At 39.0% G+C, this 26,643-nt stretch overlaps 1 protein-coding gene across 1 annotated transcript in view; it reads left to right on the plus strand.

The window, feature by feature from the left end:
* LOC115948564 (roundabout homolog 2-like) overlaps nucleotides 1-26,643 on the plus strand; it is a 209,288-nt gene that overhangs the window by 30,888 nt on the left and 151,757 nt on the right. The window contains exon 2 of the mRNA XM_031061934.1: nucleotides 13,833-14,159. Within this exon, the coding sequence (XP_030917794.1) occupies nucleotides 13,833-14,159 (327 nt within the window). The remainder of the gene's footprint in view (nucleotides 1-13,832; nucleotides 14,160-26,643) is intronic.

Consider the following 26,643-nt stretch of genomic DNA (forward strand, 5'->3'; position numbering starts at 1 on the left):
AAATGTTGTAGCATTGATCAAGAGGAAAGATTAACAATGCGTTTTTAGTGAGGCACTGAGTTTTAAAGCAGTGGCGCATTTTTTTGCATTTTGCATACGGGTCAGGATTTTACCTGTCCTTGGCTGAAAAGGTTAGCTTCATCCTTGTACTCCTCCTACTTATGATGTATTGGATAACCTGTGGCTCATGCTGCCCTGGGAAGTGTTTTGTAGTTGGGAAGTTTTTTGTAGTCAGCAAGTTTGGCTTTATTTGCATGTGTAGTTGTAGCATCGTGAGAGTTAATTTACTTGAGAGAGGATTGGACGTTTTGGCAAAACAATGTGCTTTCTAATTTTCTCAGCATCCTGCACTTTTCTTGGAATTTTGTTTGGACAGCCCCCGTGTTCTCTGCACATTCAATGGCAGCAGTGCCAAAACTCATGCAGTCCAATACTGTGTGTAGATGTTTGTTATGTATTTAGCTGTAATGCAGTTTGGGGTTTGTTACCTCAAACAATAGATGGTTCAAAGTGTAATGGCCATGTGACTAATGAGGAGCATGTCATGCTGCCTTCTTGAAGCGTTCCACTCTTGGCTTTTGTTTCCCAGGCATCTTTCCCTGGCAGTGTTATGCAAATGAACCAATTAATGACAGACAAAATGGCCTTCCTGCATCGCCATGCTCGTAATAAGAAGGGCAATGCTGTAAGTCACGTACCTATTCAGCGAGCTCTGTAGGCCACTGCCAGGGCATGATTAGCCTGGCTGGGGAAGACAATTGCAGAGGCATCTGCTCGGTTAATTTTGAGAGAAAATTTACCAGATGGAGGCTGAAGATTTAAGTGATTAGAAGGTAGTAGATTGGAATACAAATTGGATTAAAAGAAATTAGATTGATATAAATCGAATTGAGTCACAACAGTTTGTGTTGTTTGTACCAAGGGGCAATGGATTATGGGAGAAGCAGATGCTCCAATGAGATAGGAATTAATGTGGCTTTGACGGTCCATCTGGGAAGGCCTGAATATCGAGTACATCCCTAATCTCTCTCTCCATTTATCAATGCCATAATGTTAATTAGTACTTCATTCATTAAGTTACTTACAGAGGGAAAAAATCTCACCCCTGTAGCCCCTCTCTGCCTGAGGATTTGTTACCGCGCCAAGAAATGGAAATCTCTCTTTAGCCGAGCTAGTTACAGTTGACTGTTACACTAGACCGGTGTCATTTTCCTCAAGCTTTCTGCTGCTTTTCGCCTAAATGAAATTTATTGGGCTTTGTTTTACAATAAACCAATCTACATAAATCCAGCAGCATAGTTTTTGAAGTCCTGCCTTGATCTCTGCAGGTAGCTGCCACTGACCAGCCTCCTGCTCACATATTTAATAAGGTACAATATATTTTATTTCATGTAATTGCATAGCATTATGGCTAATGACCAAACTTTAGCTATCACATTAATAGTGGGAGAAAACTAAGAAAGTTTGTGTGTGTGTGCACCTCTAAGGTCTTGGGTAGAGAAATGTGTGTGGAGGAAGAGTGCTGTGCTTGAAACACCTGATGTGGGGCATGTCCTCAGGTGGCTGATGATGGAAGTGTTGGATTTTAGGCACATTTTTCTTATTCTAGAAGATAAATATTTGGGGTGTTTTTAACTCTGAAAGGTGACCCAAAATAACAGCTTGAGTTTTTTCACTGAATGGGGGAAAAAAAAAAGCCTGTAAAATAGTTAACAAATATACCAGGACTATGAAGGAATGGAGTTACATTTCCTTTTTAGCCACAGTCTTCTGGAAATTAACATGTGATAATGCAAAGATGCTTAGCAAATATCTAGCAGACTTTTCACTCTTTGCTTTCACAGGTGCACACAGAGGTGAGATGCAGAAAGGCTGTGTTATGATATTCACACACAGAGTGCAGACCCTGGCAAATGCTCCATGGGAGCACCTCTGTACTGTCAGCCTTAAACTTTTCCTTGCATTTTCCCATATATATTTGATTGGTTTTCCTTCATGGCAAGGAAACTTTGATTCTCCTTCACTTAGAAAACTGACTGTAGCTGCAGTCCTCTAGTTATTAATCAGAGAAATTTTAGATATAAAAATATGTTGCTGCTCTGTTTCTGGAACCTAAAATGACAAAGGCATCTGCAAGGGTGTCTCACATTATGCTTATATGTTCTGGAGGAAATAGATTCACTACAAACTAGTTTTGCAGAAGAAAAGGTATTTTCATCATGTATGAGGGTTTTTTTATCTGTTGAAAATAAGTCATTCAAAAAAAAATCCTGTCTCTCAAACTTTTATTTGTGCCTCTAAGCAGAGAGTGTAGTAGGCATGGGCTGGCAAGAGGTTGGAATGGAGCAGAGCTGGGACAGCTGAATCAAGATGATCAAAGGGATATTCTGTGCCATATGTCATCATATGCTCAGCAATAAAAACTCATGGAAAGGAAGATAAAGGAGGGACATTGATGGTTTTGGCATTTGTGTTCTCAAGCAACAGTCCTGCATGCTGAGGCCCTGCTTGCCAGGAAGTGCCTGGACATCTGTTTGCTGATGAGTAGTGAATGAATTCCTCTTTTTTGCTTTGCTTGTATCCACAGTGTTTTCCTTCCCTTTTAGCTGCTGTTATTTCCATCCACAAGTCTCTTGCTGTCCTTCTGCTTTCTCCCCATCCCATGGAGAGGGTGGTGAGTGAGCAGCTGGATTTGACTGTCATTTGGTCCAACCTACCACTGTTTAAAGATGGAATTTTATTTCCTAAGTTTGTCTAGACAGCATTTGTTATATTTGCTAAATATAGTGATTTAGAAGTCTAAGGCTGAAAAGGTGGAATCTATTTCCTCTGTATTTTCTATTTACTTCCTCTATTGCTATTTTCAAAAATTTTCTTGCTTACAGTAAACACTTTTAGAACTGCCTGGGAATTTTTGTTTGTTTTGCCTACTGTACTGCCAGACACTCTTATTTCTGTGCTTCTGCATAGTGCTGTGTGATGTAGAAAAACACAGAGTAAATAAGTTACATGCTGGAAAGAAGCTCTCAGAAGGTCACAGCAGTCCCCTTGCCATTCCACAGCTCTGAGAGGTGGTTGTTTATCAGTAATCCATGATCCATTAGTAAAATCAACAGATATCTATAAAAACAGGATAGACAACAGAGGTTTCTGAATCAGTGTCTGCAACTTTACTTTTTCAAAAAAATCTCCCTCATTTTAATATAAGAAAGAGTAAAATAGAGCTGCAGAAAAATCCTGTGAAATGCATATTCCTTGAAAGGCAAGACTCTTCCACCACTAACAGCAAGGGCCAATAAAACCTCACACTGGACCTGTGCCTTCAGCCTAAAGTACTAGGAAATAGTTCCCTAATTTGTGCCAGCTTTGGGTGTAAATGTGTGGAACAGAAAAGGTGAGAGAAAAATCACTGAGGGCTGCTTAAAAAAAAAGATACATAAGTTTGGCACAGATACTGGAGCGTTTGTTAGTTTTTTGTCACCAGGCCCAAGAACATTAAATCCCATTTTGGCTGCAGAAGTTGCAGAATTGGGTTTTGTTATCTAATGGGACAGATAACTGGGTAGCTTCTGAAAAGGAGAACGAAAAGAGGAAAGATTCACCTTGTAAATGGATTTGATGAATTGTTTTGGATTAAAAAAACCATAATTTTGTTAGCTACATGTGTAATAGTAGCCAAGTAGAAAAATGACTTTAAAATACACATGATGAGGTAAGTAAGGAATTGTGAAACATGTATGGAGAGCAAGCAAAAAGGAAAGGGACAAGGAAAAAGGTGTTTGTTTTGTTGTTGTTTTTGTTTTTTTCTGGGGTGAGGGAGAGGCTCACACAGAGGAGAGGATGTTGGGGCAGAGGAGCTCCAAATATTCTCGTAAAAGAAGATGCTCTCTCACATTATGTGTATATATTTATATCTCAAAAAGTATATATGATTGTGCTATACATACATCAGGAAAAGCTGTAGTTAGGCCACTTAGATGTTTGTGCATAAATTTGAATTTTGTGTCAAGTTTCCCATTATTAGCAGTTAGAATTCCTTATACCAAGAGTCAATAATATGACCTTCAGCTATCAGTGTGGTAACCATTGAAAAGCTGGTGACATTTTGGTGATCAAACAAAAAAATGCAGCATTTGCAGTAAAGTATTTACTTTTTAAACATAGGAAAACCAACCAAACAAAAAACCCAAACACCAAACTTCTAAATGTATAAAAAGGCAAATGCATGCTGTAAAGCAGCAATATAAAAATTGTGATCTTTTGTACTTGGGATATGTGGGGTGTTTATAAACCTGACCTATATTGGCAGAAATAGCGTGTGACTGAATTTTCTGTAGAACTTGTTTGTTTTTAAGCATTGGGGAGCTGAATGAATTTTTAAAATGCCAACTAGCAAAGGGTGAAAGGAAGGGGCAAATATAAACATACCCCTGAGTCTTGGAGTGCCTGTACTTGTTCACCTGTTTTCTTTTTGTTGACATAGTTAGGAGAGATACAGCTTGTGAGGAAGTTCATGCTAATTCCAAAAGCCTTCGATTTTTGAGCATATTTACTTTTGAGCTTATTTACTCAATATGGGGTTAGAAAAAGTAGGATTAGAATGTTTCTTCACAGAGCTTGATCTATATTTTCATCCATGGATATTTGGAAAAAGTTTTCCAAACTAGTTGAAGCTGCCAAAGAGAGTCTTTGAAAAATCACAGAGATGTGATTTGTAGATTTCAAAACCAAGATATTACAAAGGGTTTTTGGTATGTCATACTACTTTAAATTTTACTAAGAGCTTCACTCCAAAATTAATATTCATTGGCTGACAGTTACTTCGAACTCTATGAGAGGTTTCTTTAGGATGTTTGGGTCAAGTTTTAAGTCAAGTATTGGTATTGTGTACTTATAATTCCCTAGACATTCACAACTGGTGTGGTTCAGGGAATCCTTGTGACCAGTGTCAGCAGACAACATAGTGCCTGCAGGATAAAATTCAGAGCATCAAAGTTAAAGTACCTGCCGTGCTTATAGTAGAAATCCTGTCTTCCTCAAAATATTATTTTAAGACTACTTTAGATAGGTGAATTTATTTACGAATGAAGTTTGGTTTCACAGATTGTAGTGATTTTATTCTACTCTGAGAACTCTGACTCATGGTTTGTGGAGGGATCTGGATCTGGTTGTCATTTAAAAGCTTTTTTTATAGCTGTTTCAGCTTAACACTGTTAAAATTGATGTGTTTTTCTAATTGCTCCTTTTTAAAGCTTTTAAATGTATCTTTTAACGTTGCCTTGGATGGTCATTATCATCTATCAGTAGAAAGCTTTAGACTTTGGAGAGCCTGTGGTTATCAACCCTTCTATGCAAAAGCAAAGTTTGCTTGCTTCTAATGGGCCACTGGTTTCTCCAGTGGTATCAGGGAAGCTGCAAAGCTTCTCTTTGCCTGGCTGATAAGGAGCCATTGCCAGTTCCCCAGTGCTGTGATAGCATGCCCCTTGTACAATAAATTATCATGTTGTCTTTAAGCAATATCTCCTTTTTTACCTTCCATCCTTGACCTGAAAATAGCTGAAAGATGTTTTTAGAGTCGGGTGTACACTTATGCTTTGCTGTGTAAAATTCCAGGGTGATTTGGAAAGGCTCCCAAGGGAAGAGCTGTTGTGCCTGAGCTCTTCTGGATGAAAAAGAGAGATTTTTTTTTTGTCTTTGATGCTTTTGTTATTATGCTGTGTATATATCATAGAATAATTTGGATTAGAAGGGACTTCAGGAGGTCACCTGGCCTTCAGGTGTGTGTACATTGTGTGAATATAGATGAGGTATGTATCTACACACAGCATATAAATACAGAGACGTATATACACACATACACATAAACATCGTCCTTTTTGCTTTTCACAGGTGGAAGTGCTCCTCTTCTACCTATCTTCTTCACCTCTTAAAGTCATTTTTATAATCTCTTTATTTGGAGTCAGTGAACATTGATGAAGTCCACACTTGAATTGGACCAACTATTCTAGTTTCAAAACCTAGAGCTTTTTTGAGAAAGAACCTAAAAGTGAAGCTGGTTTGGGTTTGCCGGGGTTTTTGTGTAGTTTTTTTGTGTGTATGTGTGTGGGTGCTGGTGTGTTATTAAGAATTGGTGTGTTATTAAGCAAATAATTGTCTCATCTTCTTTCAGGGAGCATAGCTCCGGTAAATATTTTATTTCTTGACTTGAGCTCTAAACCATTGTGCTTTGCAATAAACAAATCGATGTAACTTTCTCATTGAAGCAGTGACTTGTATTTATAACATCACTTTTCACCTGGGGAAAAAAGATTAATCATTTGCCTGCAAATCTATATTCCAGTTTTCAGGGTTATTGTGCTCACTCCTGCTCTCTTGACTGCATCCCTAACATGCTGCTCCATCCCAGGCAGTGTGCTGGGAATAAATTTTGAGGTGTGGTAAGGCTCTGCAAAAAAAGTGAAATGTGACACTCAAATGCTTGTATGTGATGAGGAACCAACTGAAGAAAAGTGAATTAGAGTAAAATAGCATTAAAGGTTTATGTCAATTTTGGAATGCTTCCCCTGAAATAATTTTATATAAGGAAAAGGGTGCTTATACTGTGGCACTGGATTATTATCCACATTAATTTAAAAAAGGAATTTTGTTTACAGTGTTTCTTTAATAGTAGAGTTGATTACACCTGGTTTAGCAAAGTCAGAGTTCCATACAAGAGAAACTTAATGAAATCAACCTTCCAGTAAGATTTGGTCAATGTTTTTAATGACAGTTATTGATCTCTCTTGTCAGCATTTCCTGCTCTCCCTCTTGGCAGACACACTCTATAGGAAAGGTGACTTATCTGCAGCCACGTGTCCTGGGGAAGTTAGGATATGTTGTTTAATGGATTAATTTTGCTCAAGGAAAAGCTTTCAGAGGACCTTGTCATAGCTGACACAGCTTTGAACAAAAACCCTTACCTTGGAAACAGTTGTATCACTGGAATCTTTTCCCATCTGCCAAATCTCAGAAGCAGGGAGAGACTGTAAAGTATAAATTTTCAAAATCTTGTCCTTGCCATGTCTCTTTGCCTAGAGGAATGCATGTTGAATAATGAGCCTGGTGCCAGTGCATCAGCCTGTATTCCAGTTGAGTTTTCTCATTATCTTGACTTTTTTCCATGTTATATTTTGTTTGAGCTAAGATGTGGCTGACTGGCTCTCTTCTTGAGATCTCGGCTTGCCTTCAGTCAATTCTGTGCCTAAAAGAGTGGTGAAGGCAACAGACTCATTCATTACATCAAACAAAACGTGTGCAATAAGTGTTTCTGATGAGTACTTCTCTTGTGAAACGAGGCATACAAAGAAGAGGGAAAATGAACAGTGACTGTCCTTCAGTAGATTTAACTAAGTAGCTGTGGGATTGTGTTTGTAGAGTCTGCATAAGTCAAAAACAGAGCTGCAGCCTGGCCATGTCACAGATCTGCTGTAGCCAGAAGAGATTCTGCAGACACTTCTGTAGCTGTCCATCCATTTAGAGCACATGATTATTTTAATTTGCTTTTAGTACCTTGCTTTCAGTTTCATTTTTTCTTTATTGTTGCAGTGAAAATAAACCAAGATCTTGGCATAAAAGCAGGTTCTTTGTCATTAAATATAACTTTGGAGCTGTTCTCTCTGTAGAATCAAATGTACACAGGGCTTTTTCTTCCTGCATCTCTCTTTTTCTGTTGTAGGAGATTTATTTTTTCCTATCACAGTTTTGCTGTTTGTCTCCTTGATAAACAGTCCTTTTGCTCTGTCTCAGGGAGAACATGTGTTGTTGGCAAACTCTTGGAGGGAATGCATTCAAAATGCTATCAGAGGCATGAAACAACTAATAACTCATATGAGGAGCAGCTGAGGGAGCTGAGGCTGTTAAGCCTGGAGAAAAGGAGGCTCAGAGTGACTTTATGAATCTCTACAACTCCCTGAAAGGAGGGTGCAGCCAGGTGGGAGTCCAGTCCCTTCTTCCAGACAACCAGCAATAGGAGAAGAGGATTTAGTCTTAAGCTGTGCCAGGGGAGATTCAGGCTGGACAGGAGACATTTCTTTACAGAAGGGTTGTTAAACATTGGAAGGGGCTGCCCAGGGGTGAGGTGGAGTCATCATCCCTGGAGATGTTCAAGAAATGACTGGATGTGGCACCATGAATTAGTTGGTAAAAGGTTGGACTTGATTATCCTGGAGGTCTTTTCCAACTTAAAGGATTTTGTGGCTGTGATATAGTATGAGTTTTTCTTTCAAGCCCATTGTTGCAACAACTTCTGTTGCTCTTGTTGGCAATACTTATTTTCTGAACTTAATATGCAATACACCTGTTTAGTGTGACCGGTTAGAACTCTTGAACTGGAAATATTTCAAATATATGACACAATGTAAAACATCACATCCCATTTTAAGCATCCCTTTCACAGCAGCAGCATGAGAACAATAGGGTAGATTGGAGAGTAGGTAAATATCCAAGTATATTAAAGGGTATGTGTTTGGAATGTTAAAAGAATCAAAATGAGAGCCTTGAGGAAGGATGTAAAAGGATTAGTAGTCTTGGAGGTCAGCTGAGGAAGACCTTTTCTATATATAGGAAGTCAGGTAGTTAAAAGTTGGAAAAGAGAGATGCAAATAAATGTGATGTCAGATGGTGACAGGTGCTGATAATGGCAGAGGGGGAAGACAATTTTGAGGAGGTTCTTGAAAGCATTTCAGAAATCTGTATTATGAAATACCAGCTCAGAGTGTTAACATGGAAACTAATGCAATATTGTTTTTGTTTTTGTTTTTTTTTTTAATTGTTCAGTAGTTATAATGCAATTGATAGCCTGTCTCTTAGCCACTGCTGGCCCACTAGCCATGAATGTTTTGTTGATTTGAGAAATGGGTTAAATGTCTCTGAATTTAGTCTGTACCATTGCTTTTCTGGTATGACAGACCATTAACTTTGCAGATGCTTATTTAGAGAGTGAGCTTAACAGATTAAATCAACATTTGGTCTTTATATGAAGTAAATTAAAACTAGAAGAATGTGAAGTGCAATAAATGAAAGTCTCTTCCTAGAAATTTGAAAGATAGTGGTCTAGGAGGTCCAGAAAGTGAATTGCCAAATGCCTTTTTCTATGATGATTTGTGTATGTTAGAGAGCACATGACCTAATTGAAGCCTTCCAGGCCTTCCCATTTGAAGGGAGCCTGCAAGAAAGATGGAGAGAGACTTTGCAAGGGCATGGAGTGATAGGATAAGGGGGAATCAAACTGACAGAGAGTGGGTTTGGATTAGATATTAGGAAGAAATTCTTAACTGTGAGGGTGGTGAGGCTGGAACAGGTTACCCAGAGGAGTTGTGGATGCCCCATCCCATGAAGGTTGGACAGAGCTCTGAGCAGCCTAGTCGAGTCATGAATAGGGGGTTTGGAATTAGATGATCTTTAGGGACCCAGACCATTCTGTGATTGCTTTTAGAGATTGCATAGTGACCCTGAGGAAATGCAGTAAGGAGGAATGCAGTGTTGACTCTTTGCTTTAGCCTCCTTTCCTGCTTGCACCTGTGTGTCTACAGCAAATCTATTTCATTTATTAATAAAAATTATTGCATCCAAATAAACTTTTAGGGTTATTCGGCTGTAGGACCAGCCAGTGTAGGATCAGACAGACTAAACTGAAAATAATAGGCCTTCTGCTGATAGGCTACCAGAGTAGCTGGAACTGTATTGTACGCTGGGTCCCTGAGGAGACTTGGGAGGAAGTCTGAGCGTATAAAAGCAAATCCATGCGGCTCAGTGGTAGTTGTGGAGACAACCTGGCTTAGTTGTCACCCTGGTGTGGAAGTGGTTGCAATGAATGAGTGATTGTTGTCTTTTACACTTCCCAAAAGAGCAGTCTTGAAGGTGATTCTCAGGGAATTTCTTGTCCAACACATCTGAATTAAGTTAAAGTAGGGGAATGGAAGAGCAGAGTGTTGACACCTGAAGTACAATATGCAGGCTACAGGGTTTTTTTTCTGCTTTTGTCAATTTTCATCACTTTTCTTACTATCCCTACCTTGATTAGGAATATAGAAGTACATAAATTCATAATACAGGAAGAAGAGTGTAAGAGGTGTTGGTGAATATATTTCAATACATGTGCTGCACAGGGACATACAAATAACTGGAGTGTTCTTTTGCTTTTTGGTGACAAAATGTGTCTCCCAGCAGTTTGCTTTTGCTTGGTTCCAGTATGAGGCTGGGCTTCTCCTGTTCAGTGTCCTGACCTCAAAGGACATTAGCAGTGACTGCTGCAGAAATGATTCACATAAAGGTAGATATGAATGCAAATGTTCTTTATTTATGAAGTGACAATTTATGACAAATCTATAATGTCACCAGTTATTATGAAAACTACAGTGTTTCCCATCAGTCACCATTTATCAGGTCAGCAATTGTCAGTAGTTAGCAGGCTCTGGTATCTGGAAATGAAAGCTGTGTATGTTAGAGTGACAAAACACTGTATTGCAGGATCTTAGGCAGTGTAAATTGATAACTCGATGTTCAGTTTCAAGTGAAGATTAATCACACATAAACATGCCACAGCACACCATTAGGCTGGATATGAGCTGGCCATGAGCACTGGCAGCCTGGAAAGCCAAACATGCCCTGGGATACCTCCAAAGCCCCGTGGGCAGGGAGGGGATTCTGCCCCTCTGCCCCCTCTGCTGAGACCCCACCTGCAGGGCTGCATCCAGCTCTGGGCTCCCAGCACAGCAAGGACAGGGACCTGCTGCAGCCAGGCCAGAGGAGGCACCAAGGGGATCAGAGGGATGGAGCAGCTCTGCTGGGAGGAAAGGCTGACAGAACTGGGATTGTTCAGCCTGGCAAAGAGAAGGCTTTGGGGTGATCTAACTGTGGCCTTCCAGTACCTGAAGGCAACCTAAAGAAAAGATGGAGAGAGATGTTTTACAAGAACCTGAAGTGACAGGACAAGGGGGTATGATTTAAACTGAGAGTAGGTTCAGATTAGATATTAGAAAGAAATTCTTGACTGTGAGGGTGGTGAGGCACTGGAACCCTCCCATGGAATAGCTCCAGCAATTTGAATATTTTGGAAATGTTGGTTTTGCTCACCAGCATGTAGAAGCTCATGTGAAGTCATTGCAGCCTATCATAGTAAAGACTTAAGGGTTCCTAAATTCAGGGATTGCTCATATGCTCCATGCATGCACCAGATGGAAATCCTGGGGGAAGGAGTAGAAAAGGAAGCTGTATGGGTAGCCCAGGATATACCACAGCTGCCTGCTGAAGGTCATGGTTGCACCTTGCTCTGCAATAAAAGCACCTTCTGCCCAGACAGCTCATGGGGTTATTAGAATTTCTGTTCCTTTTAAATGAGGTTATACTCATAAGAGAATTGGGAGGGGGACCATAGCGAAAGAATCAAAACTAGAATCAAACACCACTTGCATCTGTCCCTTTCTGATACGCAGACAGTGTCTAGAGACAGGCAGTGGAGCCAAATTTCTGGTTTCCTTTGTTAGTTCTAAATCAGCATAACCTTTGGGAATGTGTGTTGGTGCTCAGTTCACTTTGGAAGGAGGGAGTTCAGTGTGCTCTGTGAATGATCCTGTGTGTGTTTTGCTTCTGCCCTCCTCTTAAGTGCATGATGAGGGGAGTTCCTTGTAGCCCTGGATAGCTGAAGGTGCACCCAGCCATCACAGGAATGTGTGGTCTGATCTCCCCCTTGAAGCACCTCCTGAGCCTTTCTCCTTGTACATTGGCATGGTCCTGGCTGCTCTCATCTCAGCCCTCTCTTGTGCACAGATTGCTTCATTAGGATGGAGTAAGTAAGCACCAGTTTTGTGATAAACATCAGTACTGCAGGGGAAGAATCGGCCCTATTGTTACCTCAGGAGGGGTTTTTAATTGGGTTGTATAAGGTAGAAGGTTAAACTTTTTATGGGAGAAAGCTTTTTGCACAGCTTTAAGCATGGCCTGTAAGTCTATGTAGGATATACTTCTGGAGTTCTGAACACTATCAACAAACCTTTGTGTACAAGAAAACTAATATTTTGGATTTGTGTTTCACATTTCTTGCTACTGATATTGTTACCCTGTATTAAGCATTTATCAAAATTCAGTTGTATCTGTTCTCTGCCTTAAGTCCCTCTCATGTTGCAGAAACACCCCAGCTTTCCTTTTCTTCTTGATACTGTTAATAGAAATTTGTTAACACAGCTAGGGTGGTTTTGTTTGCTTTTTGAGAATAAGCAATGAATTAAGTTGTTAGACATGTCTGGACATTCAAATGTTTCTAATCAAACTGTGAACTTGGCTTTTTAGTCCTATGTGCTGTCTGATATTTATCTTTTACTTTAATGGTGATTTCAGTCTTTTTTGATGTTGTGTTTGGGGTCATGGACTAGAGTTATTTTTTAGTCTTTTGGTTTTCTTTTTTTTTTTTTAGTCAATAGAAGTGAGAATAAATTATATCGTTCTCTTCCAAATGTCCCATAAATTCATCTGTGCTTAGCTATAGATTATGGGTTTTTTTCATGTACAGGCATTGCAGATTATGGATTTCTTTGCTGTTCTGGTAATAGAATCTGGAAGCCGCTGAAAGAGCCAATTTGTGCAACAGCAATGCAACACTTAACTCCAATGGCAAGCCTTAGCTTAATGACCTGAGTGTTAGTAAAACAGAAGTCCAAAGGTGGATTCACTCTGTTGAATGGATCCTTATGCCTTTCCTCATAACTTTTGCAGTAAATGAGGCATTGAAAATATTTTCAACTATGTAGAGCCTAGACTATAATTAAGACATTTGCTTTTCTACCACTCAGCAAAACTGCTGATCAGAAAATTGAGACAAATGTTTCACTAACCTGCAGAGGCTGGTTTACCTTGTATTTAAGAAGTGGAGACCAATTGTAGCAGTGTGGCAGCTCCACTCAAACGATTTTCAGGATCCATGCTAGAAAAGGTTATTTTTGAGGCACCAACTGCCGTGGCTGTTGCAGAAATATTTTTCCAGGCTTATGTAGTCTAATTAGACGTGCAGGAGTGGAAAGTGTCTGTACCATTCATGTAGAAGGAAGAGTTCAAGGTAAGGTTGGATTGGGCTCTGAGCAACCTGGTCTAGTGGAAGGTGTTCCTGCCCATGGTAGGGGATTGGAATGAGGTGAGCTTAAAAGTCCCTTCCAACCCAGGCCATTCTTTGATTCTCTGCTTATATTGTATTTATGTGTGTGTGTGTATACATGCAGTCCTGAAACTGAACATTTCTAAAGTGAGCTGACATTTGAGATTTCCCTTTTGGCTTTTTTTCTCTCCTTGTCTTTCCATACTGGGGCTGTTTATGGAAAAGGTATACCAAGTATACATGTTAAACTGCAAAGAGCTGTTAACTATTAGGGGGTGGTAAGAGACTGGTTTTGGATGTCCTCCTATTAAATCTGACAGATGAAACTATGAGAAAGCAGTAGCTATGAGGGGAATCTGGAAGCACACAGTGATCTAGAAGTAAATGTAAATAGGAAGAGTATCAGGAAAAGAAAAGATTGTCATACATGTATGTGTAAGAGATCCTCCTCTAAGCACAGTCTGCATCTGGTATGGGTTTGATAACACCATAGGGGGGTTATCTCTGTTAGTCCATCTCAGATTTTTAGATAGGGGAGTGTCTGATACAGTCTCTGATACCAGATAAAGCAATTTCAGATATTGTGTAGTTAGTTGTTTGGTTTTTTTTTTTTAATTTTTGTAACATTTAATGAGTAACTTGCGAGAGCTCTTCGCAACGCCTAAAGCACAACTAAATTGTTCTCCCTTCCTTCTGTTCTTTTCCTCAGGATCCCGTCTCCGCCAAGAGGACTTTCCACCACGGATTGTTGAGCATCCCTCAGATGTGATAGTGTCTAAAGGAGAGCCAACCACTCTGAACTGCAAAGCAGAGGGAAGGCCCACCCCCACCATCGAGTGGTACAAGGATGGCGAGCGGGTGGAGACGGACAAGGATGACCCGCGCTCCCACCGGATGCTGCTGCCCAGCGGATCTTTATTTTTCCTGCGCATCGTGCACGGGCGCAGGAGTAAACCCGACGAGGGGAGCTACGTTTGTGTAGCAAGGAACTACCTTGGGGAAGCTGTGAGTCGCAACGCATCCCTGGAAGTGGCATGTGAGTAGTTTTATTTGTTTAGTGCTCTGGGAAACTTCGTGGTGGCTTTTATGCTGTCGCCCCAGCGCTTGCACACGCTTCTGGGAGATAACAAATGGGGATAAGTGCAGCATTTTGTCATTAGTTGTTGCTCTTATTCAAGGCATTTTCACTTGTGCTGGCTCAGTAGCAGTGACCGTACAGAATAAGCGATTTATACTAAAATGAGTTTCTAGCCAGAGTATAATCATGATTGGCACAAATGTGGGCAAAGGATAATCTTCCTCTGAAGAATAGTCTAATTTTTAAATGATGTCTAGAGTTGGTTATACTGGAACTAATGTGGAAAAATACCTATCATTTAATCTAAGGTGCACTGTCTGTTTCTCTTTATCTCATAATCTGTTACCTCAACAGAAGCAGACAGTATCTTGGTGACTCATGTTCTGTACGGCTGGAAACCTCAATATATGCTCCTCAATCATAAATTTGACCCAGGCCTCATTCATTATGTGAATGGCAAGTGAAATTGCTGGCCATTTCTCATATCATCCAGAGCAGTCTTGGTCTTTATCGATTCTCTTTGTCTTAACAGAGAAGTCAACAGGGCTCTTTCAGAGCCCACCTGGCATGAGTTGTCTGCTTCCAGTAGATTTAGCAGATAGATTCATTATATTCACAGCAAACAAGCTCATCAGACATAAAATATAATCAGTTGCATGTTTTTTTTTGGCTGCTTAGTTATATGGGTTGATTTAACATGGATCTTTTTATTCAGAATTTGCATCTTTGCCTATAATTGTATTTTAATACATTTATGAGTGCTCTCTTGTTGCTGGGCTTGAGTTTTTCACCCACAGCTCTTCGTCTGAAAGTAGTTTCCCTAAAATGTGTTTGAAGTAGGGCTTTAGAACAAATTTGTATTGCTTAGCTGATAAAGAATAGAAGTCCACAGTAGACGGGATGTTTAAAGGAAGGAAGCATAGAATAGAAATCTTTGTTCCTAAGGCAGACTTCAGACTTTCATAGGTAATATGGTGTGACCTTGAGGCTTCTGTTTTCTCAGAAATTGCAGAAAATGCCATTTTTGAAATATTTAAATGGCAGAATAAGCCAAGTAGAACAGACATTTTCACTGCATTTCACCTGTTGTAACCTAGATTCAAAACTGTGTCAAACAAAAAATGAAAACAGTTTTGGCACACTATCAAAGCAGAAGTAAATGTGCCAGTAAATGCATCACCGAAAGCTTTTCTGTTTGGTTTTGGTTGGTATTTGGGAATTGAGGAGAAATCAGTTTAAGGAAGGCTTAAATCTGGGTGAGTATTACTAGATAAATTTACTGGATTATTTGTGTCTTTGTACATGTATTTTAACTGTTGAGAAATGTTAAGAGAGTGACCTAAACACTTGAAATCTTCATTGTAATCCTATTGAGATTCAGGATTACCTGTTGAAGTTCAAAGGATTGTTCCAGTTGTACCTTGAGTCGTCAAATTGAAGTGACTGATTATTTTGAAATTTAAATGTGCTTTATATCTTGCAAGTTTTCACTGATCCTTACTTTATTGACCGCTGCAAACTCTTGTTACACCATCTCCATCTTTGGAGTTTAACTGCTGTAGCTGGTGGCAGGTCAGGCATGAATCACATGGGAGATAGTAGAAAACTTTAAAAATAATAAAGCTGTTTTACTTCGTCAGGTATTTTACAGCAGGAGCAATGTGAACGTGAAACTGAGATCTGAAACCATGGCCGAAGTTTTTGCAGTAACTTGTGCTTTTACTGTTTCCATAGCTTTGAAATTTAACTTCCTGAACCCCCCAATTAAAGGGTTTAGTAGTCTAAAGCAGGTTCTTCTATTTCACTTCAACAGTGCTTTATCCTTCCTTGAGCAGTACCATGGCTGTGATTACAGAATGGTCTTCATCAAAGAAGAAAAATGGAAATACTTACATACATGGCTTGTTTACTTAAAATTAGAGATTTCAGCTGTGATTTTTAAAAGCACATGGCAGTGCTTGGTGTGTATCAAAGGCATCCTTTGGAAGGTGATAGCAAAACTGCAGTTTTTGCTGGGGTTTGAGATAACTTTTGGTCCTAAGTCAGGTTTTCGAGTGACTTTCAGGGAACAGTTGGAGTCTCTTACTTGTTTTTCTGGTGTCAGCGTTTCTGGGCTGAAGAAGATGGGCAGGCCTGTAGCAGCCTGTTTGCAGGCTCGGGAAATGAGTTGCTGGTGACAGGCTGTTGTCAGCAGTGAGTCCCCATTCACCTGTCCTCAGCTCCTGCTGGGAAGCTGCTGAGCTGCTGGGATGCTGCAGCCCCATTAGTGGGAATGCACACGATCCAGCCTGGCTCGTGCTCTCTGTCATGGTGTTGAAAACTCTCCTTTCCACACCGAGCCAAGCTGTTTTCATCACCAGAAACAGGGAGGTTGTTTTTTGCTGTCAACAGGGTCCTGGATTCTTATCTGACTGTAGGTGGCCTCAAATAGTGCCATGAGGGGCAAACTGCTGGTTTTCACAGGTTTGAAATGCTTGAGTGTGTTGTTTTACAGTAAGAAACTGTAATTGTTTTACTTTGCTTATTAAATTGGCAGTTGCTAATAATGAGTTCTTGCAACTTTTGAATGATTAATGAAGAAATATCTATTGATTTTGTATATATGTTAGATGTGTTTGTGCTTATGCATTAATATGATAAACAGCATTAATTATTATTCATTTTCTTTTACTTCCTTCTGTTTACCCCCTCCATGTCCCCAAAGCAGTGGGATTGAAAATCTTCTGATGTATCCATATTTATGTGTAAAGGCAGAAGTTAAGTTCAGCTGGAACACAGAGTAGTTCAAACCATCTTGAACACAATCATTTTGCCCTTTGGTTTTTTTAAGGAATGAGTTTTTTCAAGTTGCTGAAATCCCTAAGCTCTTTTTGGTTGAGTAACTGTTTACACCTTTCCCAGACATGAATTTAGGTACCAGCCCCTATAAAGCACATAAGGTATATTTCTACATCCATGCCTCTTCAGAGTACATGCATACAGTCCAGGACAGGTATTTTTGTACTGATGTATATCCTCAGAAAAATTTGTCCATGCCAGTAAAACTGTGGAGAACTGTGATTTGGAAAGTTACTTTAAAAAGCATAATTAATATACTGAACATGCTTTGAGAATATTTTTGCTTTTAATTTAGAATATCTTCATTCCTGAAGACATTTAAGAAGATAGAGTTGGTACTTAGGGATATTATTTGAAGGCACAGTTTAGGATAGATATGACTTATTCTACTTGTTTTAAGACATTAATTCATGGTGTGCTTCATGCAGATTAATTCTTCTGTAGGAGCTTCCTCAGAAGGAAAAAATAATCCTAATGCTACAAGTCAAAGACGTCTTCCAAATTCTATGTGGCAAATTCTCATGTAGCATTGTTTTATGGTTAAATCATTAAAAACAGGTGTTCTAGCCTTAAAACCTCTGTGAAGGGTTGTATTCCAAAGAGTAAAATATCTTTCTTTAGGTTTTGTCCTTAAGAATTTTTAATTGAAATTGAACAAGGATTGGCATTATTAGATGTGTGTTGATGTTCAGATTTTCTTGGGAGAATTTAGAAGTAATCTTGAAATAGTTTGATCTTTCACCGAACTGTTTTGTATTCGAATGCCAGAAACCTTAAAATAAAAGCACATTTTTTTTTTAAAAATGCACCAGTTGAGGCGATCGAAGCTGCGTGGTGGAGTTTTCCAGCGGGAATATCAGGAAACACATTTGCAGCAGCAGTGAGGGTAGCTAGGATTTCAGCTGGGAGCACCGGGGAGCCACTTGTGAGCTGGGGAAGGAGCATGGGGGTCCCTGCGCTGGCCGGGGCTGCTCTGATCCAGCCGGAGTCAGCGGCAGCCCCCAGGGAGAGCAGCTGTAGCTCCAGGTGTTAAATATGTGACAGCAGCTTGATCTATCGACCACTGTTACAGGGGGCTCTGGCCTAAATGAAAATTCATGAAAAATTGATGAAGTCCCCAGATTATTTTTTTCCCTTTTCCTTTTGCAGCGCTGTGCCAATGCAGCGAGGAGAGATTAAATGAGGTGTTGAACGCTTTAGTGGTGAGGAGGTTGTGGTTCAGAGGTCAGGGGGGAGGGGAAATGAGACCCATTTTCTACCTTACTTTCCTTTAAAAGCAAACATGAAGCTTTTCAGATTAGTTGGGATTTGCTGCCATTTTAATGTAATAATAATAAAGCTCAGGAATATTTACAAATAAGATTTTTTTCTGCATAGGTTAGGAGCATATGGGTTGGTGCAGAAGGTAGTGGAAGCCTCCGAGTCATAATTCAATTGAAGAACCAGAAATAGATTGAATTTTGTAATGGCAGTATAAATTTGGGCTTCCATCTTTCTGAGTCTCTGCTTGAACTGAAGTCATTTGGAGAAAGAAGAGGTCTTGCATTATTTATATGCCATAGATTGCTTGGATAGCAGGCTTTGGAACACTCTCTAAACATAATGATCCTGTTTGTGTTAGAGTCAACACTGAATTATGTTTTTATCTGTAACAAGAGAGGTTATAGAAGTACACTGAGTTTAGTGTGAAGTCATAGGTGTTCTGCAAAGCAAGCCTAAGCCACATCTTAAACATGGGAGACAGTAATTTTACAAATAAACCAGATATATTGAAGTGTTCAGTGAATAAAGGCTGAGAGATATAAAATATATGCTATGCAATCACCTTTGCATCATAATGCTAATGGCTGTTTGCTGGAGCATGTGCAAAAGGCTGCAATGTGTTCATAATAATGGAGTTAATAATTTCCTATGAGATACTCAGAGTGAAAGAAGAGCACAGTGTATGTGACTGTAAAATGGGTGGATGGTTTTTTCCATCTAGTTTCTGTTTAATGTATGATAGTAACACATTATTAATTTTGCTACTGCTAATTTTGAAGTCTGATTTGCTCTGAGGTTACTTTCACGTGTGGAGAGCATGTCCTGTTACTTATATCTCTCTCATCCTCATCCTTTTAAACAATGTATAAAAGGTTTTCTGTCTGAGTTGGCACTCTTTTGCTCTCATCACAACAGAATAATCATTGCAGAAATTGGAATGCTGGAGACTGTGGTCTGGTCTGTGAGCAATATCAGGACACCGAAGAGCATATTTTTTTTTTTAATCGTGCTTTTTCTCAAAGAAGAAATTTAACAAATCATGGCTACTATCACAGAATGCTTAAGGAAAAGTAAATTCCTCTTGTGGAGGAGAAAAAATAAAATTGTATCTGATTACATAATCTGGGGAAAGGTAGATTTTGTAAGATGGTGTGAATACCTTAAACCTTCTCTGTACTTTTGAAGCTTGCAATAAGCAATTTCTGTGGATTTTTCTGTGGATTAGGATGAAGTCAGTGGGAACACCATTATTTGAAAACATTACATAAAATTGTGTTTCTGTATAGGGCAGTAGTTCTCAGTCACTTTTAGAAATTAAAGAGGTTACTAAATATAAATGAGGGAAGACACATCAGATAAACCAAAACCTGACTTGATATCTTATTGCAAAGTTTTCTTTGAGTCAAAAAAAAATAGTTCTGCTCATTTACTTTATTAATCTAGGTTATCATTGAGTGGTTTTATTTCTTCTGAATTCACCTGAGCCAAGAAAGCTACATATTTAAGAGGGTGTGATTTTTGTTCAAAGCCAGAATGAACAAGATTTTTTATGAGAGAAGTGCCCTTCATCAGGATAACCTAGATTCTGTAGCTAGCACATTTCTCACAAACTGTTTAAGTTTGTGCTACAGCATTGATGCCTTCCATGTGGGCAGAAGCAGTACTTCCCGCCATCATCCATGAGGATTTAGACAAGTCATCACATTGTTGCATCTTCACTTCTTAGCCATTGAACTCCACCTGGACTTGCAGATTTAAAGGCTAAAAGAGCTAAGGACTCCTTACATTTTAAGTAAATCCAAAGATATTTAAAATTCTATCACTCATAATATCAAGCTGCACAATGCCTGTAGGCTTCTCCAGGCCTTGTTTTGATTTGCCTTTTTCTCATTTTTTTCATGCTGTGGTCTACTTATAATATGTTTTTAGGAGGTATTTGCAGTTGGTCTGATTCTGCTTCTAATAACTTCTTGCCCATTCCTCACTCGATTTTTATCAGCTTCTTTCTTCCCCTTAACTTTGATTTGATTTTATTTTTTTTTAATCAAATGTGCTATTTACATCTCTCTGAATGGACTACCTGAGAAAATGTTGACAGCTAAGGAACAACTTCACAGAATACTTCACAGAAACCTTGAAAGAAATCAGCTCCTGATTGATCTGTTAGTGGGTGCATCATCATGTGCTGATTTTTTTTTTTTTTGGGTTGATATTTCTCTGATTTTTAGTTCATATGGGAAGTGAAGGTGAATAAGATAAGATTTGAATTTTCACAACTCTGTTCTCTTTGCTCAGGACCCAATAAGCACTATTTGAATGTTAATCGAAATATTAGCTATTGGCATATGCTTCATTCATGATGTATTGTTTTTAATGTCAGGCTTAAAAAAGTACTCGTTTGAAGCAATGCTCAGACTATGACTTTGCAAATTTTTTGTGATCTTAATTCTAACAAGGTTCAATCCTGTGGTAATTAACAGTAATTATCAGGATGAGGTTGGTGGATGTTTTATATATACACATCTTTGTCTCTATGTATATGTATTGATATCGATTTTTATTCTGATAATCACCCTATTTTTTTTAAGAAACGCTTAACCTTTTTTTTTTCCCCTGTCTTTGTTCAGACATGAGCTTCCCTTGCTCTTACACTTAGAGGACTAAAATTTAATCATGGCTTTCGTGCTACTTCGTAAGTTCCCACAAATTTTATACTTCATATAAGTTTCTAATATGTGGAATTTATGTGGGAAATGAAGTGGTGGTTTTGTTCCACTCTTCTTGCTTGAATATTTCAAGTGGCAGTGATGTGAATGTGTACTGATAGCTGGGAAATGGCTTCATTGTGATAGAGAAGGGAGGCGTACGCTGTCACTTTGTGCTGTCTCACGGATCTGTTTGCCACTGTACAAAGGGATGTGGAGTTGTAAAGAACTGGGAGTCCTGGATAGCTGAGTTCCTGTATTCTACACAGCTGTACTTTGTAATTCTGTTCAGAAACATTCCAAGCTGCAGTCTGAAAAGCAGTTTGATTGCCTTCCCCTTCATCCTCGAGCTCGCTCCTTTCCGTTTCTGTTGAAAGCCTCTCTTGGAACTTATGTATTCTAACGGTGAGAAAAATAATTTTCATGTTTCCAGTGTAAACAAGAACATGCCTGATTTATGCTAGTTCTTGTGATTTTGGAGCACCTCTCCTATGAGGAAAGATTGAGAAAATTAGGATTGTTCAGCCTGGGGAAGAGAAGGCTCTGGGGAGGTCTTACAGCAGCCTTTCAATGCTTAAAAGAGACTTATAAGCAAGATCGGGAAAGACTTTTTAGGAGTGCCTGCTACATTAGGACAAGGGGTAATGGTTTTAAGCCGCAGGAGGGTTGATCAAGAGTAGATGTAAGGAAGAAGTTTTTTGCTGGGGAGGTGGTAAAACCCTGAAACAGGTCAGATTCAAGGTCAGGTTGCATGGAGCTCTGAGCAACCTGATCGAGTTGAAGACGTCCCAGCTCATTGCAGAGGGGTTGAACTAGATGACATTTGAAAGGTTCATTTCTTCTCAAACTATTCTATGATCTGATTTTTCTGCAGTTGTTTTCTCTCCTTTGTATTTACAGACCACTGTGGTGTCACTTCTCATCTCTGCTATTGCTAAGTTAAACAAGAAAAGTTCATGAGTTTATTTGGAAAATATTTGCTTGATCCTAGCAGTCATTCATCACCTGTTGTAGTCTGCATATGCTTTCTGAGACATGAGTGGGTCGGTTGCATGTACTAGTTCAAGACTTGCATGCTGCGCATGATGAACTGATGTTAATAACTATCTTCACCGTTCCCTGATCGATCAGTCCTGTGATCATGTTTAATTTTTTATAAGCATTTGTAACTCATAGTGATTCTCTACTAATCAGACACAGATCTTTCTGTTCCTCTGTAATGTGTAACAGATGAGCTCTACTGTGCCATAAACTTCCCTGTGATGGGTTTGAAAGAATACGGCCTTGCACTTGCTGTTATTCCACTTCAGTTAGTGTCTTCTATACTAATTTTCAGTGTCATCCCATTCTTCCCATCTAATGATCCTCCTGTTGGGTCCTGCTGGGTTCAGTGACTAATGTTGTATGCCAAAATAGATGTTGGCCTTAGTGTTCAAAATTGGCAGTTCCTTAAACCACCTGCATCTTGCTGGAGGACTTCTGCTAATTGGACTCAAACCTGCCTGTTGCTTGCTTCATATGCAAAATAATTTGATGAAATAAATGAGAAGGAAACAAGTTACTGTCAGCCTATGAAGAGATTACCAACCCAACAAGGCTGAGAACATATAAACATTGCTTGTGGGAAGGAAGTAGTTTCTTTCTGTTATAATCTCAAAACAAACCATATATGAGAACCTGAGGAAAAATATCCCCAGTTTAAAGGGGATAAATTGAGCAACAATCTTGCAAAAGAAATTGTACTGGCTAAGCTTGGAATTATTTTTCAGGTCATAATGTATACAAAAATTCCCCATCTGCTGACTGTTATAATCTCATAAAGCTGACAGATAGTAGGACAATCGTTTTGTATTTTAGCAGTGATAAATGCCAAATGGAACTTTGGATGTGTTTAGAATGTGAGAATTCCTCTGTTTTCTCCAGAGCAGCACTGTTGAGGTAGTTCACATATCATGTCTTTTATTTCACACGGGAAGCAGTGACATAATGACCCACTGGATCTCACCAGTTGGTCCATCTAGCACAATGGTCTGTCTTGGATAGTAAAAACCCACTGATTTAGGGAACACACAAGGTGTTTAAGCTCGTATCTTTGAAGTTTAAGCACTTTAAATAGCTCCTTCGCTTTGTGGATTTTGGACAAGTATAGTTATTTTTCTTGGCTGGAATCCAAAAAAGGCACAGGTAGTGGAAAACCTGGAGTTGTTGATAGCATCTGGGTGGAACACTGTCACCTCAGCCACTGAGATGTGTGTTATCTTTACTGTAAGATTGTCTTTATGAAAAAGATGCTTGCATAGAGTTAAGCTTCCTTTGTTTTTGTGCACCTTGCTTTTTTCTTGAAGTATAGAGTGTTTAGAATGTTTTAAAATTTGGTCAATAACCAAGCCCACAGGAAAGCGCAGTCTGGATGTAAATTTGGGGTTGTTGAAGCAAACTGTAAAGTTAAAACTTTACAGTGTTTGTCGGGATGGTTTTTCTTTAAGCAAAGCATCTTGGTTACTAAACAGTAAACAGCAAAAAAAAAAAAAAACAAACCAAAGAACTTGTTTTCAGAAAGTATTTACTTTTGTGTTCTACTTACATTTTTCCTAACTCTGTCTTCTCGTTTTTATATATTTCTTTTATGTTTCAAACTTAGAATCAGCAACTAGAAGTCACATTTTGCTCAAGTAGTCTAAATGTTGTTGTTCATTCAGGTTTTTGGAGGAGGGGTTAAATAGCCTGCAGTCTCAGCTGGGAAAAGTGATCGAAGCCACTGAAGATTTGTACCTTTAGAGCTCCAGGTCACTCCCTTAGCATATACACAATTCTCATTGTACTGCAGAAGCAACTTAATTACCTGCTGCAGACCTGGAAATTCCTCTCCCACAGATGCCTATGTGGAAGTCAGTGGTGGCAATACTGAACATGAGTCATGTTTTCTTTGAGACTCAGAGCCATCTGTTTGAAGCCATGTATCATGTTGATTGCCCAACCACAGACAGAAGGCAAATATTTTGATTGTTAGTATGATCTCTCAAAAATATGGGAGATATTCTTCATTTTATTTGCCTTCTTCTGCCTGCTATAAAAAAGACAGGTGACTTTCTTCATGCTTTTATTAAGACCGTGTTCCTATTTGACCAATATCTGGTTCTGAATGTATCAGTTACTCCAAATTTTGGACTTATTAATAGATACTTATATGTGTTATATAAACTTTGATTGTATCAGTCTTATTGAAAATTGTGGAAATACAGCTCCCTTGCTCCATCCTCCCCTTTGGGAGCACTTAATAGAAATAAGCTTTTCAGAAAATGGACCATAGGGAAAAAAGTTGCAGCAATCCTCACAAAAAGGTATCTTTTGTCTTTAAGGAATTGATGTCTTACAGAAATGTTTCAAAAAGCAAACCAACCATCTGAAAAAAAAATCAAAAGCCTAATCACTACTGTTCCACTGCCCTCCCTCAGAGAAAAGGAAGAAAGGCATAAAAATTGGATCTGCAAATTATTGTATAGTCTAAGTGATGTCTACAATGCAGCCTGTGCTTTCACATTTTTTGGGGAGACTGGGACAGAGCCCTGTTATTGTTTTTCTTATTTATCTGGATTTTCTTCTCAAATAGCTTGGTCAGATTATAAGGACTTGTTTTCTCATCCTAGAATAAAAGCTTGTCTTTGCCTATTCTTTATATAATTCACCTGCTAATTTTCCTATTCATCAAAATATTTTGACTGGCTATCATAAATACACTGGGTGCATATGTGCAGCTCTAAGTTTGTTACTTTTCTCATTATACACCTGCATTGTGAACAAATGAGAACTTGGTTGGATCAAATTTATGCTTTTAATTGCAGTGCTGCACATGTGCTTCAAGATGGCTAATAATACTAATTTCCACCTCTCTTGGAAATAATTTCACTTTTGCAGAGTGGTTTGTTATGAGGTGGATGTAGAAAGCACAAGTTCAGAGCTATAAGAAAGGAACAGTTTTGTATCAGTGTGTGATGAAGTTCCTGCCAGTGACAAACAGAACAGGTGAACAGACAGGATGTAGTATGCAATATAGTTATGAACAGCATAATTATTTGCTAAAGTTATGGGAATAAAAAGTCTAATAATAAAAAGTCTGAAATTATACTGAATAGTGTCAGTATTGTTTAGGACCTGAGCAGTATACAGCTCTTTAACTATTGTATGTTTTAGATATTTAATTTTATATATATAAAAATATGTTTTTCTATATGCATGAAATATGTAGATATATGAAACACATATTCTAAACATAAAGCTTTTAAAAATTAGGATTTATCATTGATGCACATTAAAATTCCTGTGCAATGGACAGAGTAGGAGTTTGTATCATCTGTGCTGTCTGTGCTTCCAAGAAGCTTCTTTGTCAGGCACACGGTGTCACAATGCAAGTGGGATGAAATGTATTGCCCTCCACTGTCACTGTGTACTAGAGCTAGTCTGCAACATCATGTGCTTTTTTTGCTCCTTTCCCTTAGTTACAGCAGAAATATTAAACTGGCATATTTATTTTCTGATTTTTTAGTGGTTCTTCATTTCTCCTGCGTGCTCATGCTTGATACCCACCAGCTATTTTTAAAGAAAGTTTTTTTTTCCCTTTTTTCTTTTTAAAACTAAGTAGACTAAAACCAGCTCAAGACACCGTGAGAGTAAGGATTTATACTTGTTTCCATGTGTAGCATCAACTGCAGGGAATCTGTGTATGCTTGTGCCAGCTGTTTTGCACATCTATCCCAAACTCCTCGGTTGAGGTGACCTCTGAAGTGCCTGCTGCAGTGAGTGATGGAGTTATTGAGATTCAGAGACAACCCTGACCCTGACCCCCTCGTGGCCTTGGTTTCACTCATCCATCTTCCAAGCCCCACAGGCTGTGATGTGCTGTGTGGAGACAGGATTAAACAAGTGTGAATAAACAAGTTCAAAGCCTTCTGTCATGGCTGCCAACACAGAACATCAGGAGAATGAGACATTAATAACCCAGTGCTGGGCAGGCATGTTGTTTTGCCATAGGAACACCTGGGGAAAGCGCCACTTTCTATGCAATCAGGTTTTTGTGTGCCAAGAAAAGTTTGCTTGAAACTTCTGTGAAGGGTGTGAGATTTGTCCTGCCATTCTTCTTAGTCACAAAGCTGGCAACAGTCAGGCCAGAAAGGTGCTGAAAAACCTTCAGTGGAAGTAGCATCCTTTGTTTGCATTGTGTTATTTGGGCTGTGATTCGTCAGAAGTGATTGGAGGGTTGGGGTTTTTTTGTGGTTTTAACCTTTTAACAAGAAAAGAGTCTGGAACATGTTGCCAGAATTATTTTCTTAAGGATAATCTTATGAGATCAATTTTGTGTTTTGTTGTAAACAAAAATTTTCTTCTGTAGTACGGTTTAAGGTTGAATCTGTGTGTGTGGGTAAACTGTGGCAGAGATAAGAGACGCTTGTTGTGGCAGTGGTTCAGGTAGTGCCTGTCTTCCCTTTGTCAAGACACTCATTTCACCCTGTGGCACCTTCTGATCAGTTGACTAGTCAGTGATTAAATACATTTATTTAGTTCAATGGGTCAGAGATGTTGGGGTGGTTAGAAAATTACTGATGGATTATCAGTTTCATCACCTCTGACATGCAGCCTTC

The sequence above is a fragment of the Geospiza fortis genome, unplaced genomic scaffold (assembly GCF_000277835.1).
Source record: "Geospiza fortis unplaced genomic scaffold, GeoFor_1.0 scaffold24, whole genome shotgun sequence".
Classification (NCBI taxonomy): domain Eukaryota; kingdom Metazoa; phylum Chordata; class Aves; order Passeriformes; family Thraupidae; genus Geospiza; species Geospiza fortis.